General features: G+C 42.7%; 2 protein-coding genes across 13 annotated transcripts in view; both read right to left on the reverse strand.

The window, feature by feature from the left end:
• Positions 1–217: 217 nt before the first annotated feature.
• On the reverse strand, positions 218–4,579 carry fbxl3a (F-box and leucine-rich repeat protein 3a). The gene is made up of 5 exons (XM_072396633.1): positions 4,314–4,579; positions 2,708–3,089; positions 2,458–2,580; positions 1,267–1,438; positions 218–939 (listed from the first exon to the last, which is right to left on the reverse strand). The coding sequence occupies exons 2-5, from the start codon at positions 3,086–3,088 to the stop codon at positions 299–301; spliced, it is 1,317 nt and encodes a 438-aa protein (XP_072252734.1). The 5' UTR covers position 3,089; positions 4,314–4,579; the 3' UTR covers positions 218–298.
• Positions 4,580–5,794: 1,215 nt separating this feature from the next.
• The window catches only part of mycbp2 (MYC binding protein 2), a 57,890-nt gene continuing 50,559 nt past the window's right edge, over positions 5,795–13,125 (reverse strand). For all 12 annotated transcript variants that reach the window (XM_072396642.1, XM_072396639.1, XM_072396645.1 and 9 more), the window contains 18 exons: positions 12,967–13,032; positions 12,413–12,652; positions 12,208–12,297; positions 12,025–12,105; positions 11,641–11,907; positions 10,875–11,158; positions 10,682–10,778; positions 10,469–10,588; positions 10,257–10,358; positions 10,034–10,162; positions 9,769–9,901; positions 9,486–9,589; positions 8,970–9,158; positions 8,766–8,873; positions 8,357–8,566; positions 8,166–8,273; positions 7,758–7,923; positions 5,795–6,782 (listed from right to left, as the gene is read on the reverse strand). In XM_072396642.1, coding sequence (XP_072252743.1) covers positions 6,667–6,782; positions 7,758–7,923; positions 8,166–8,273; positions 8,357–8,566; positions 8,766–8,873; positions 8,970–9,158; positions 9,486–9,589; positions 9,769–9,901; positions 10,034–10,162; positions 10,257–10,358; positions 10,469–10,588; positions 10,682–10,778; positions 10,875–11,158; positions 11,641–11,907; positions 12,025–12,105; positions 12,208–12,297; positions 12,413–12,652; positions 12,967–13,032 — 2,610 coding nt within the window. In that variant the 3' untranslated portion in view covers positions 5,795–6,666. The remainder of the gene's footprint in view (positions 6,783–7,757; positions 7,924–8,165; positions 8,274–8,356; positions 8,567–8,765; positions 8,874–8,969; positions 9,159–9,485; positions 9,590–9,768; positions 9,902–10,033; positions 10,163–10,256; positions 10,359–10,468; positions 10,589–10,681; positions 10,779–10,874; positions 11,159–11,640; positions 11,908–12,024; positions 12,106–12,207; positions 12,298–12,412; positions 12,653–12,966; positions 13,033–13,125) is intronic.

Raw genomic sequence — 13,125 nt, forward strand, 5'->3', positions numbered from 1 at the left:
CAAATGCTTAAATGTGGGGAGCAGCCAGCTTGCTACGGACGAGACAAAGAAGGTCCCCACGGTCCGTGTTGATGGCTACAGGCGAGAGATTGAAGTAGTGTTGTATACAGGTCAGATGTCACGTTACAACCGTTGTAACTTCAAACAGGGGTTCAAAGAGGTTGATGCTCACTGTGTTGGCACCAAATATTTCACTACAGCTGAGCATTTAAAAGGCTTTTTCAATGCTAACATGGACGTCAGAGAAGTTTCATACTACAAACGTGAAGTGCTGGACTGCTCGCGCTCTGGCTTTCCTCTACCAGGTCGGCATCATGTCTGGGAACCAGACCCTGCCCAAGTGCTTGGACACCTCCCAGTGAATTTCATCCAGCGAGTACTTATGGTCTGGAATCAGCACCTCCTCCATGATGGAAAGCTGGGAGAGCCTCCTGCCGCACATTTTTACAAACTCCACGAAGGCGCTGCAGGACACCTCGCACTCGCCCAGGCCGATGGCCGACAGCTGCGTGCAGTGCTTGGCGATGCGGATCAGCTCCTCGTCCAGAGGACGCAGGCCGTTGGCGCACACGACCAGCTCCACCAGACGGGGGCAGTGGAGGCCCACGCGGCCCAAGACCTCTTTGCTGACCGAGCGGCCGAAGTAGAGGTGAGTGACGGGGATCTCCTCGATGAAAAAAGGCCCAAACTCGTCCTCGTAGAGGAAGAAGTACATGACCAGGTTGAATTTGGGAGAGTGGCGCATCATGGCGTCCCAGCTGCTCTTCTTGATGGTGTGGAAGTGCTGGCCCGGGTTCTCGCTCACCACGTCGATACGCAGGTGTTCCAGACGGACGTGTTTCTCTGAGGAGAGGGCCAGTAGGAGGTCGTCGCTGAGGAGGTGGTAGTTCAGCGCCAGCTCTCGGAGCCCGTGACACTGGTCCGCCACACACAAGATCCCTAAAAGCAGAGCCAGATTGTTCACTTTCTATGCTACAATTATCAAACCCAGATTTTAATTCCACCCTAAGAACTGAAAGGTTCAGTGCATTGGTCTGAAAGGCTGCAGTTGAATCAGCAGCAATTATCTTTAATCACAGGGAGAAATCACATAAGAACCCATTTATAATATAAACCCACAGCATGAAATGACACACAGACATGACTTGAAATTATTTTGCCGTCTACATCAATTAAAAGATTTAAAGGAAAAGAGAAATGCAGGAGAAAGCTGCTTCCTCAAATCTTTAGCGCTCAAACGTAACATCTCCACGAGCCACATGGTACCTGCAGGGGAGACATGGGGGCAGCTGCTCATCTTCAGCAGCTTCAGGGTGTCGCTGTTGTTGGCCACCAACACCTTCAGAGACGGATCGTCGACCGGCGTGTCGTCAATCTTCAGCGAAGACAGCGATTTGGAGTTGACGAACACCACGGTCAGAGCCGAGATGAAATGAGACTGCGGAAGGACAAACGGAACACGGTCTTATCAGAACATTCAATCACAGATCATTTCCCAAAAGACCAACCAGAGAAATCTTTAGCTCTTTCGATGTGGCGCACAAATTGTCAAGACTGGTGTGCTTCAAGAGAGTGTTTCTGTGAGCCTGCGGTAAGCTGCATCCCACTGACTGCATTACTGACTGCATTACTCATGCGACCTGGTGGATTGCATGAGTACATCCTGTATGTAAGGCAAGTACAGAATGTGTAGTCCAATGCGTGCAGATTACAGAGAGATAGTCATTGAAAGTATTTAAGAGAGGCAAAGAACTGGCTGCTGACTATAGAATTTGCAACATACTTTTCAATTTGCTATTCAATACTTTAATCGGACAACCCGATGACAGGAAAATGTGACAAAAGGATTTATATAAGCTATTGTAACCAAGTTGTGACAAAACCAACAGTGTCACAAAACAAAGGAAAACTTAGGGAATTTAATTATGCCAAAATGTGTTTTTGGCAGCCTGTAAATCCTCCATTTAAGCTTTAGATGTGTGAACAAGAAAAATACATCTCATTATCACCTAAACAGAAGCCACCGAACTGAGCAAAGGACCTTGTACTTTCCTTAAAACACAACTCAAAAAGACAAGGTCTTCAGACTTCCATGAAGTCAACATTTAAAGCTATTCAATGACGCGCATGTGGGACAGTTTTCCAGGTCACACAGATTTTTGGGCGTTTCTGAAAAGATTTCAGTGTGCACTGAGGGAGACAAAACAGCGCTTGTACTAATAACATCACACCTCCTTTGAGGCCAGTTTAAGTAAATCTGGCAATGTCCCCATGAGAACAGACCATTCTTTTTAGCCTAATGTGTGAATAAGATGAGAAAAACAAAAACTACCCCGTTAGCCAAAAGTTAGACTGCATCATAAGAAGAGAATGTGGCCTGTGATGGGAAAGTATGCTTTGATCTCCTTTACCAATAAAAATAAATGACAGTAATGAACCAGACAGTGCTAATTATACCTTTGGAACTTCCATGAAACTTGGCCTCGCTGTAGAGATGAGTCCCAAGGTCTTCAGCGAGCAATTAACCAGCTGTGAAAGGATGTCACACGCTGCCTCCGCAGACTCTGTACTACTGTCCACCTGGCAAGCACAAACAAAGAGTAAACGTCATTTCAGAGAGATAAAAAATGTTTAAAACAGATGGGGCCTTGTAAATTATAAACATTTAAGCCCAGTATCAGGACACATGAAGTAAATCCATTCTTACCTTGAAGCTGACGTACTGCAGGTGGTTGGAGTGCCTCTTTATGATCTGCTTGATGAGGTCGGGGTGTGTGGCTTTTAGGTACGAGCTTGCTGGCTGATTAAGCTCAAATTCAAAGCATCTCCACAGCTCAGGCATGTGGAAAGCCTCGTTCCAGCCGCGACACACCTGAGAGGCAAAAGCCCGGTCGAGCAGTGGAAGGTACTGGAAGATGTGCAGCAGGAGCTCCTGCGGCAGCTCTGACCAATCACAGTGCGGTGACTCACTGGCCACCACTTCCTCCGACTCCTCGCTAATCTCCTTCCGCACCCTCTTGCGAGCCTCGGGGGGGCTTTCATTGGAGCAGCCTTTGCTGCCCTCCTCTACTCCATTCATCCGCTTCATTCTGAAAAGAAACAAGCAAAGAAAGCTTTAAGAAAGTCCGACACGTATAACAATGATAGCTATATCTGCTCAGTTTAAACCCAACAGATTTTTAAATTTTTTTTATCCAGAGAATCACTGAATTATGTCTGTTGAAGGCAAAGAGGATGAGTTAGCTGCCCTCCAGCACAAACAGACATAAACAGCAGAACATCTGAGCCGCGTAACTGAGCCCCTCCTTTAAACATTTATCACAACTCCAGTATCACCTTCTTGTATAATGTTTTTCAAACAACATTCTCTCCACTTCCAAACACCATCAGACCTATATTTTTATTATCTTAATTGTCTTAAACTGTATTTGCTGCCATAAACACCCATTTGGCCAGAATTTCAGAACCTAAAATCAGTTCCAGGGGTTTCTACCATCAGTCTGACACCTTCTCTGCATTTAAGCTCAAGCTCACTCACTTTCTGTGTCAGCACATACATATTCAATAAACTGAGCGTGTGTGTGTTTGTTTTCTAAACTTTTGACTGCTTTGACTCCTGCTCTGCTAATATTTTACAGGTGATATTCATCTTTTATAATATGTTTATTCCATGCTCGTGTGTGTACTTTTAAATGTTGCTCTTTAAAAATACACCAGTACGCATGAGCATGAAAAGAAGAGCTATATACAAAAATCACAACCTTGTAGGAATCACACATTATTTCCTAATGTCCTCTGTCATTTAATCTTTTGTTAAAATCTATGCAGTAAAACTATAAATGAAGAAAATGAGGATCAATCAATGACCAGCAACCCTTCTTTTAGCACTTGCACGTTCAGCACGTATTCTTTTCCTTGAGTCACGTCTACAAGTGATTCTAGCACATGTTACGTATGGGTCAATTCTACTAGATTTTTTATGTATGTGCGTATTCGCTATAACATAAATAAAAGGGAACGTCCATGACCAACGACAGAAAGCTGTTAGAATTTATAGATATATCTGAAATTGTACAGTTCTGAAGTGTTTCCAAGACGCGGCGATAGCGTCAATGAATATCTTATCAGCTATGTTTACGTTAGCTGGTTATGTTTTACTGTGGATGTGTCATTCAAGCTACGTTAGCTACATCTACAAAGTGGGATGTACGCTATACATGTAATGAGTTATGTATGTTGGAAGTAATATATAATATAATAACACCGGACACACAGATAGATGCTCGTTAAGCCAGCTCGGCCAAACATCTTACCTCGTTGTTTACACACACAGCTAGCTCACTAGGTGTTAGCAGGGAAATCCGAACTGCGACTTCACACTTTCAACCCGGAACCACGCAGGAAAAACTCATTCGCACTAGCCAGATAATACGCATCGAAACACAACTTCCAAGCCGTCTGACGATAGAAAACGAAGCAGAGACGTTTGCGATGAAGAAAATTCCACCTCAGCTTGGTTGACCTAATTCCTTCGCGAGCTACAGCAGCACCCCCTAAACCTGAAATGGCGAAATGTTGTTTTGACAGGAACGGTGCATTATGGGAAGCGTAATACGAAATGGCTGTTAGTAAAGATCGTCTGTGTTGGTAGGATGACTCACTCAGTCTAAAAAAAATAAAAATAAAGTTTATCAATCAGCTTGTTTTAAGAGGATCACTACAGCATCATCAGAAACGCACAACAAAATTGCCTATCTGCAAAATGTTCTCCTTCAGTTACTAAAGATAAAAGCCTCCCATTTTATTGAGTTGATTATAAAAGTTATATCATTTATAATTATTATAAGTATTTCAAAGTATGGAAAAGAAAAGGCAAGCATTTTGCAATTATTTTCTGCGTGTTATAAGTAATTATATTATGTGTAATTCTCAAAGCCACACAAAGACATGTCTCAGTTGCATCTGGATGTTCTTTCTGAATTATGCGCGGAAATATATCAGGAGCGTATAAGGAGCATTTTCTCTTTATATATGTGACACATAACTAGATTTTTATTTTCTTTTTAATATCAGATTTAAAATGTTATGGTAACTCAACATATAAGAAACTTGGCATGGACATATAAATTAATGGGTTAACCATGTGCCATGTATCAAATTTACTACCATGGGAAGTGCTGCTAGAGTAAGGCATCTTTTCTATTTTCCTCTTCTTTGTCAATATACACAAGGACATCAATCTTTCAACTCTAGTATTTACCAAATGTATATACAATCCATAGAAATCCTAATTATATCACCACTCATTAACGGATGACACCTTGTATACTTTGCGAAACAGAGAATCTGGTTTATTACCATTCAACTCCATCCACCACAGATATTACAGAGCAGATTCACAAGTATTAAGCTTTTTATTTAACAGCAGCTGCTTTTCCCCCACCCCAACACTTTTTTTTCTTTTATTTTTTTAAACCTTCCCCCTTGATGCCTGGCCTCTCTGCCTCCAAATAGGAAATAGCATAACAGGTGCACAATTTTATTTGGTGTGAAGACTGGCCCCTCAGTTCATTCAGCTGTATTCACTCTTACAGCGAGGTCAATTTCTGTTTGGTTTCTTTTCTTTCATTTGTATTTCTGTAGGGATTTTGTTGCTTTCTTTTTATCCACCAGAGCTGCAAACGGGATTGACAGCCACCATTATTCATTGTAGGTGTGAAGCTCCTCCTCCTCCTTCGCAGACAACAGATGAGAATTGACATTTAAAGAGGGGAAATTACGACTGTCTACTGTATAAAAATGTACAGTGGCTTTATTTGACATACATTCCATAGGTTAAACAGCTGCAAAATAGGAGGCACACCCAGTATTGCACTTCATTAAAAGTTCTGGCTCAAAACATAACCCAGAATATCAAACAAAACTGAAGTGAAGAGAGCAACTTCGGAATACAGCTATTTTGAATAGTATAATTATATACAAGTTTAGATAAATCGTACACTATTTCCTCCCAAATGTAATATTCTTAACAGTCTCATCCACCAATTCATCTTTTTTTTTTGTCCGTCAACCCATGATGCACTTGACAGTGGAGAATACTGTACAAGATTACGAAAAAAAAGTATACATACAACAATATTTTAAATTCATAGTTAGGAAGCTGGAAATACGGCCCGTTCCTTTATTTTTATTTTATTTTTTTCAACCCACGCTCATCCACAGTTGCCTTTAAGCAAATTTATTTCATATGTTTCAATGTTTAATCTTGTACTGTTACACTTCAGTGACTGGGAGGTGTGCAACGTCTATAAAAGCCGAGGGAATACTACGGCCGCATGCAAACACGTCACAAGTTTTTTTTTTTTCTTCTTTTTTCCTTTTTTTAAAACTGTTCTTGTTTTTGTCCCCCCCCCCCCAACCTCCCAATTCAGGTTACTCTGAATCCTCTGAATGAAAGCTACAACCCGTGGTCGCAGCAGAGCCTGGATACTGATGTTGGTAAAGGAGCAGACCTGAGGACTCTTGGGAGTAGAGCTGAAACTAGTGTCCAGTGTCCAGGAGACTTGACAATGAAAGAGTCAAGTTTCGCCGCTGAGCTTCAGCAGCAGCAGCAGCAGCCAGAAATCACAGTAGACAATCTGGTTCTCAGTTAAGGTCTCTTGCTGATTAGAAGGTGTGGGCATTCCTGCACACCCCACAACCCAGAGCGAACTCTTCCCCCGTCGGTGGGTGGACCACGTGCAATGGACACTCGGTGCCTTCCAGCTGCTTGCCTTTGGGACCTGTGACAGAGAGGATAATATCATCACCTTTATCTCATAGTGGAATCAACCACTTTCTTTGAAGACACTTGAAATAAAAAAAAAAATAGGAAGCAGGAAGTCAAAGATGCTTCTTCAGTAAAACGGTCCCTTCCAAGTCATATCCTTCATAGGCTGAAAGAGCGTCCTTCCTTATATTTCTAAAAACACTTAATGGAACAGTCCTAACAGGTGGGCACAAGCCAGTGAAACACCATCTATTACAGTCAACACACGTTAAATAAATTAAATAAATTAAATAAATAGGCATGGCTGTTAAATAGCTGTTAACTGACTACCTAACAGCCATTTGGCAATTTATACTTTACCGTTCTTCGATGGAACACGTTATGCTCATTCCTGGCAACAACGAACATAGTGAGGACAAACTGAGTTACACTAAAATGCAGATTGTGCCAACACTGATCCAGCTTCTGAGTCCACTGATGGTGTACATTCTAGAAATTGCAGCCCTTATGGAGCAGTCAAACTGGTAACCCATGCACTTACAGGGCTTTGGACAACCTAAAGCCAGTAAACAAGTTGCCTCACAAGCAATTTCAAATTAAAGTCTCTCTTCAAATTGAGAGATCTCTCAATTATCTAAGTACCTTCAGGACACACCTTGATCTCCGCATGGAATTCAAGGAGAGCAGTTTGCAGTTGGCATAGTCAGCAGCTCAGCTTGGTTAGTCTAGTTTGAGAGCTATAAAATGTCCAACTGCCCTCGCAGTTATTCAAAAGTTCATGTGTTTTAGCTGTTTTGGCCGTGTGTCTCCATAAATAAGCAATTTTCAGACAACACAGGGTAATGGAATTTGACCACTTTAAATTTTTCATCCAATCAAATGTTAGATGAAGGCTCCACGATTGCCTCAATAACATTCTAAAGTCCTTAAAGCATGAGTTAAAGTGACTTAATAATGCAGCTTTTCTATAAAGAGCATAGACAATGACCTGCAGGACAATGAGGCAGCTCCTCCTTGGGGACACTGGTCATCCTCTGGAAGTCATCGTGGCAGGCGTTACAGAAGTGTGTGGTGCCAAAGCAGAAGAAAACAGCCACAGAGCAGCAGTACCGGCATTTATACTCAAGGAAGTCGGTGCCATGCTTGGAGCACATCTGACAAAGGAGATCAGGAGATGTTAAGGTTGGGATATTATTCTGACAGGCTCATAGTTTCCCCTTTCAAGTCTATATGCTAAGCCAACTCACCCACCTGGCATTCCACATTTAGGAAGTGGTTTCCACTTTCTAATCCAACTTTCACCCAGAAGTTACATCAGCACATTACACACCTTCATACAATCCCTTTACAGTGGTTGCACACAGCAACAGGATCCTCACCGGTATCATTTACCCACCTGAGCCCTGGAGACATCTGAGCATGCTCCACAGATCAGTTCACTGGGGTCGTAGTCATCACCCTGTCCTGCTTCGGCATCACAGCGAGCCTCTCCCCCGAAATATGCCTATTAAAAGTCACATTGTGAATTCTTCATCCAAATGCAGAGTTCAGTTCAAGTAAAAAATGCAAATGCAACTCATGTGGTACCTTCTTGCACTTGTAGCAGACATAATAAGCATATCTGTTCATGGCAAAGCCTGCAGGGTCATTGTGGAAGCGTGCTCCTGGAGTGGTTATTGCCTCACTCTTGTGCAGACCTTCGTATTCGAGCCTCATCAGAGCCTTTCTCCTCACATCCTCATACAGCTCTTTAATGGGGTCGAGCAGGTCCTTGATCACAGAGTGATTGATTTTGTTCTGCAAACAATAAGAACAAACAGATCAGCAATGTTTGTCAAAGTATTTCTGTTAACTGTATGCGTCACAAAGATGACAAAGAATAAAGACGCAACTGTATGACAGTTCAACAAAATTAGTCTCAAATCAATTTGAGGCATTGTGGGAACAGTTTTCAACTCTTTTCTCTTTGGAGTTGATCCCAGAGAGGCTCATGTACCTTGCAAATAGGACATTGCATGAACCCGAACGTTATTCGGGGCCCAAGCCAGCGGTTTTCAAGAACCCGACGGGTGCACTGAAGGTGAAACACGTGAGTGCAGTCCAGCTGGAAACAGATCAAACAGTTAAACATTAAAAGAGAGCAGATTTAAACCCCAGAGGTGAAGCTCTTTATGTGAAAGCAAGCCATACTGAGAGCTACCTGTACTGCAGGAGCAGCAGAGAGGGCTTCTGTGAAGCAGATCATACACATGTCATCTGCATCCTGTTTCAAACAGCCAGTGTTCTTATCGCAGCCATGCAGACATGGCAGGCAGGTCTCCTCATTCCTGACTCCTCCACAGGGGTGTCCGCAGGCGTGACTCTTACTGCAAGCCAGCTTAGCGTACTCCTGAGAGACAGATGACACGAAAGGAGATGGTGATGCTTAGGAATTACAGTACAACGCAAGTTATTTTCATTGGATATGCCTATTGGTTTAGCTCTAGGGTTTAACATAAATACTGTGCAGGTATTTATTCAGCTCATTGAACAAATACATTACATCAGAGACCATTTCTCAAAATATAATTGCAGATAAGGAACCAAGAGAAAAGTACCTGTAGTTAGAATGGTTACAATAGACATACTGTTAGTATTTTGCAAAATTTGGGAAAATACCTTTTTTGAGCTCAATTACAGTTTAAACAGACTTGATAAGCTTCCTGCATTGAGGTACCTGGCAGTCTGGGTCTGAGCAGACACTCCCCACTGCAGACAGCTCGGTCCCATTTCTTGTACCGCAGAACCTGCAGGCGTCCGAGCTGCTGGACGCTGGTTTACCTGCAAAAATATTTGGCAGGTCCAAACGTGGATACGCGAACTTGATTGCAGCATAACATAGTTCATGCAAAATGACTTTTACAGAGTTTCAGTAGCCCTTTAACTTACTTACTGGCATGAAGATGTTCAATGTTACAGAAAAAAAGGTGATCACATTGTTGTGTTCTTTGCTACGTTACCTGTGTGCTCTCTGAACTCCACCATGGCCTTCATTGTCTTCGAGTCAGCCAGAGCCATGAGCCAGAAGAGCTTTGTCCTCCCACAGCCTTCATGGAGATCCACCTTTATGGCCTCCTCTTCCTCCTTGAACACCTGAAAAAGGCATTAAAATGAGAGTAAACACAGTGAAAGGAAGCATCCACTCTTTCAAAAAGAATTCAAGAATAATCATTTTCTTTAATGGTTTCTAATTATCCGGATTCAGGCAAAAACCTAAAAGCTGACCTGTCTCTGGTGAGAGCGTGTGCGTCGGTGCAGATGGAGGAAGCGATCACAGTCAGTGCAAAGGTTGCCACACACGTTACACAGTATGATGGCTGCCGTCTCACCATCATCGTGGTTGTCACACATGGGCTGCGGGTAGGACAGGAGGGAATAAATTATGTTTTCATGCGCTGTAAATCTATTTCAAACAGTGGCGCTCTTAGCAAATCGTTCTATATCTCACCATCTGCTTCTGCTGTCCATCTTTGCCCATCCAACGTCCAGAGGAGAGCCTGTCTACATGGTCCTGGTCCAGCACGCACAGTGATGCCAAGGCCAGCCACAGCTGAGGGACATTACAGGTAGTAATAATTTAAAAAAATAAATAAATCACATTTATAAAGTATTCCAAAACATTGATAAATACTCCGTTCACTTAAGACACAGTTTTCATACCCTTGTTGTTGCAATACAGCGCACAGGAGATCGATGCTCCTCCTCCATCTTAGTGAGGGCTATGATGGTTTCAGCTATTGCATTTTTGGTGACTCTGGACCAGGCATCTGAAAGGTGACCCTACAAACGGAACATTACTGTCTTAGTGGTACTATTCCCAGTGCAACCGTGTTAACAGTACATTTGGGATAGCATAAAACACTATGGACTCACAGCTGCCATGTCTTTAACCAGCTTTATGATTATTTCCGCAATCTGTGGAGGAGTAGAGCCTTTCATCCACCAGTGGCTCTCACCTCGGCGAATGTAGCTGAGCAAAAAAATGCATAAAAATGTAAACTGACATTTTTCACAGCCCATTCAAGTACGGTATATAATATTGAGAATCCCCCAGAGACAATCTCACCTGGAGTTGAAGATCATGGGCAGCGTGACAGTTGTGACACCTTTCCCTGCAGCTGTGCCAGCCGTGCCAGAGATAGTGGTGCCTTTGGCTTTCAGCTGGACAGTGAGTGCTTTTGCGATGCAGCCAAGGAACATATCAAGGATGCAGAGTTTGTTCCAGTCACCCTTCTCTGTAGAGTGGATGATATCACTGATATCTGCTGGTGGCAGAGCCTTCACGCCAATGATGCTGGCAAGACGCACAGGTGTCACCTCTGGTAGCACGCGCCTTAGCAATGATGTCACCTGTGAATTAAGGTCAGGGGAAAAAAAAAAAAACAATATTAAAATTTCTATAGCCCGGATGGTATTTGTCTCAAGGCGTTCTCATGGGAAAAATGTTTTGAGATTAACAAACACTAAACTAAACTTCCTGTGCAACTCAATGATCATATCAGGTTTTAAAAGTGTTTAGACATGCAAAACTTTCATGTGGGCAAACCCTATTTTGCTTGTGTCTGACCCAAGCTAAGATACAAAGTCAAGTAAGCAAGCAGTGTGACTTATATGACAACACCGTGCAGTTCAGTTTGTTACCAATAGATGGCAGTGTTGCAGCAAATAATGTCAAAATGAGCATATACAGGATTCTATGGATACAAAGATACACACAGTGTTTCTTTGAGACTTAATGACTTTCTTATGAACAAGAAAGCTATACAATCTACCTGGAAACACCAAAGGGCATGAGTCTTAGCTGCTATTTGTGTGTTTAAATTCCCTCCCACCTGTCTCTGTACTCTCGGGGAAGCAGTGTGCAGCAGAGAAAACAGGTCTTGCATGAGCGTGAGCTGCTGAGCTAAGTACTGTCGGCCGACATTGGAGCCACTCAGAGCCAAGACCATGGAGAGGAGCTCAAAACAGTAGGCGTCAGAGGAGGCGTCATCATCACTGGGCTGAGAGTTGGCGTTCTCTTTGCTAGAGATGGCGTGTTCCCACTCCTCCCGCACACGCGTGGCTTCCATTCGGATGGCCTGGACGATGTGTGCGCACACCTGGAAATAACAAAAATAAATAAATAAATAACATCCATTAAGTTTGAATGCAGAGATTAAAATACAGAGCTGATTTTGGGAGGTCACTGTGGAGTGACTTAGAACACTGGCATTTACCTGTTTCTGCAGGTTAGTCAGTTTGCTCCTGCTGAAAATGATTCCCACCATGTGCTCTTTAAGGTCTGCATCAGATGGTGCCTGTTCACAGAATTGCAAAGACAAAATATGCAAAGCTGCTTAGATCACACAAACCAAGAATGAGACAGGCAGGTGTGACACTTAAACGCTAAGGGTGCACACCTTGTCTTCTCCCTCTGGTGATGAAAGCAGGTTTTTCTCCTCCTGCTCTGGAGTTGGCTCTGCATCCCCACAGATTAGTTTTCCAAATACCTAAATGTAAAACAGTGAAGTATCAAAAAGAAAAGTTTTCACAAAATCCAAATGAATTCATTTGCATAGAAATATTCAGTTGTTCAAAATTCCCTTGCATGAGGCAACAACTGACCTGTGAGGTGATGAGGCGGAAAACTCTCAGAGTCTCAGCTTCGCAGTTCTTCTGCTGGGCCATACTGGCAGAGATTTGCCCAGGTATCTTGATGCTTTCACCCTCTTTCCAACCCAGAACCTTCACCTGACGCACCCTCAGGGTGTTTTCAGGTCCTTTCAGCTCCACCTTGATCACATGATGGTCCCCTCCCGGAAGCTCACTCGTCACCCAGCCCATGTGGCGCGAGTCCAGATCAACCTGCAAAGGAAAAGAATTGGTGTGTTCAATGGTGTCCGGCTTAATCTTATAAAAACAACATCCAAATCTAATTTTTTTTTTTTTTTTTTTAAATAATTCTCATTTGAAAAGGAGTCATTGCAATTTGGAAGTCAGACAAACAAACCAGTACATACATATACAGGATGCCACGGGAAAAAACTTCTGCCACTTCTTTTGCTTGGCTGAATTTCAAACAGTCACGACTTATGTGACAGACTCTGAACTTCAACGTTCATTATAAAGCTTACTGGTTATCCTAGTTATGGTTATGTAGCTAAAGAAACTGCTCATACCTGCTTGATTCTGCAAAGGTCCTCTATTGTTTTTCCACACAGGAATGTCACCGCTGTGACTTTGTTCTGTAGGTATGACAGAATGATCACACATATATACATGTCCTATATCATCCATAATCAGAAATAAAGACTTTTTTTTTTTTTTAAATAACAAAA

Source organism: Leuresthes tenuis, unplaced genomic scaffold (assembly GCF_036924035.1).
Source record: "Leuresthes tenuis unplaced genomic scaffold, fLeuTen1.0.hap1 SCAF_12, whole genome shotgun sequence".
In the NCBI taxonomy this organism is placed as follows: Eukaryota; Metazoa; Chordata; class Actinopteri; order Atheriniformes; family Atherinopsidae; genus Leuresthes; species Leuresthes tenuis.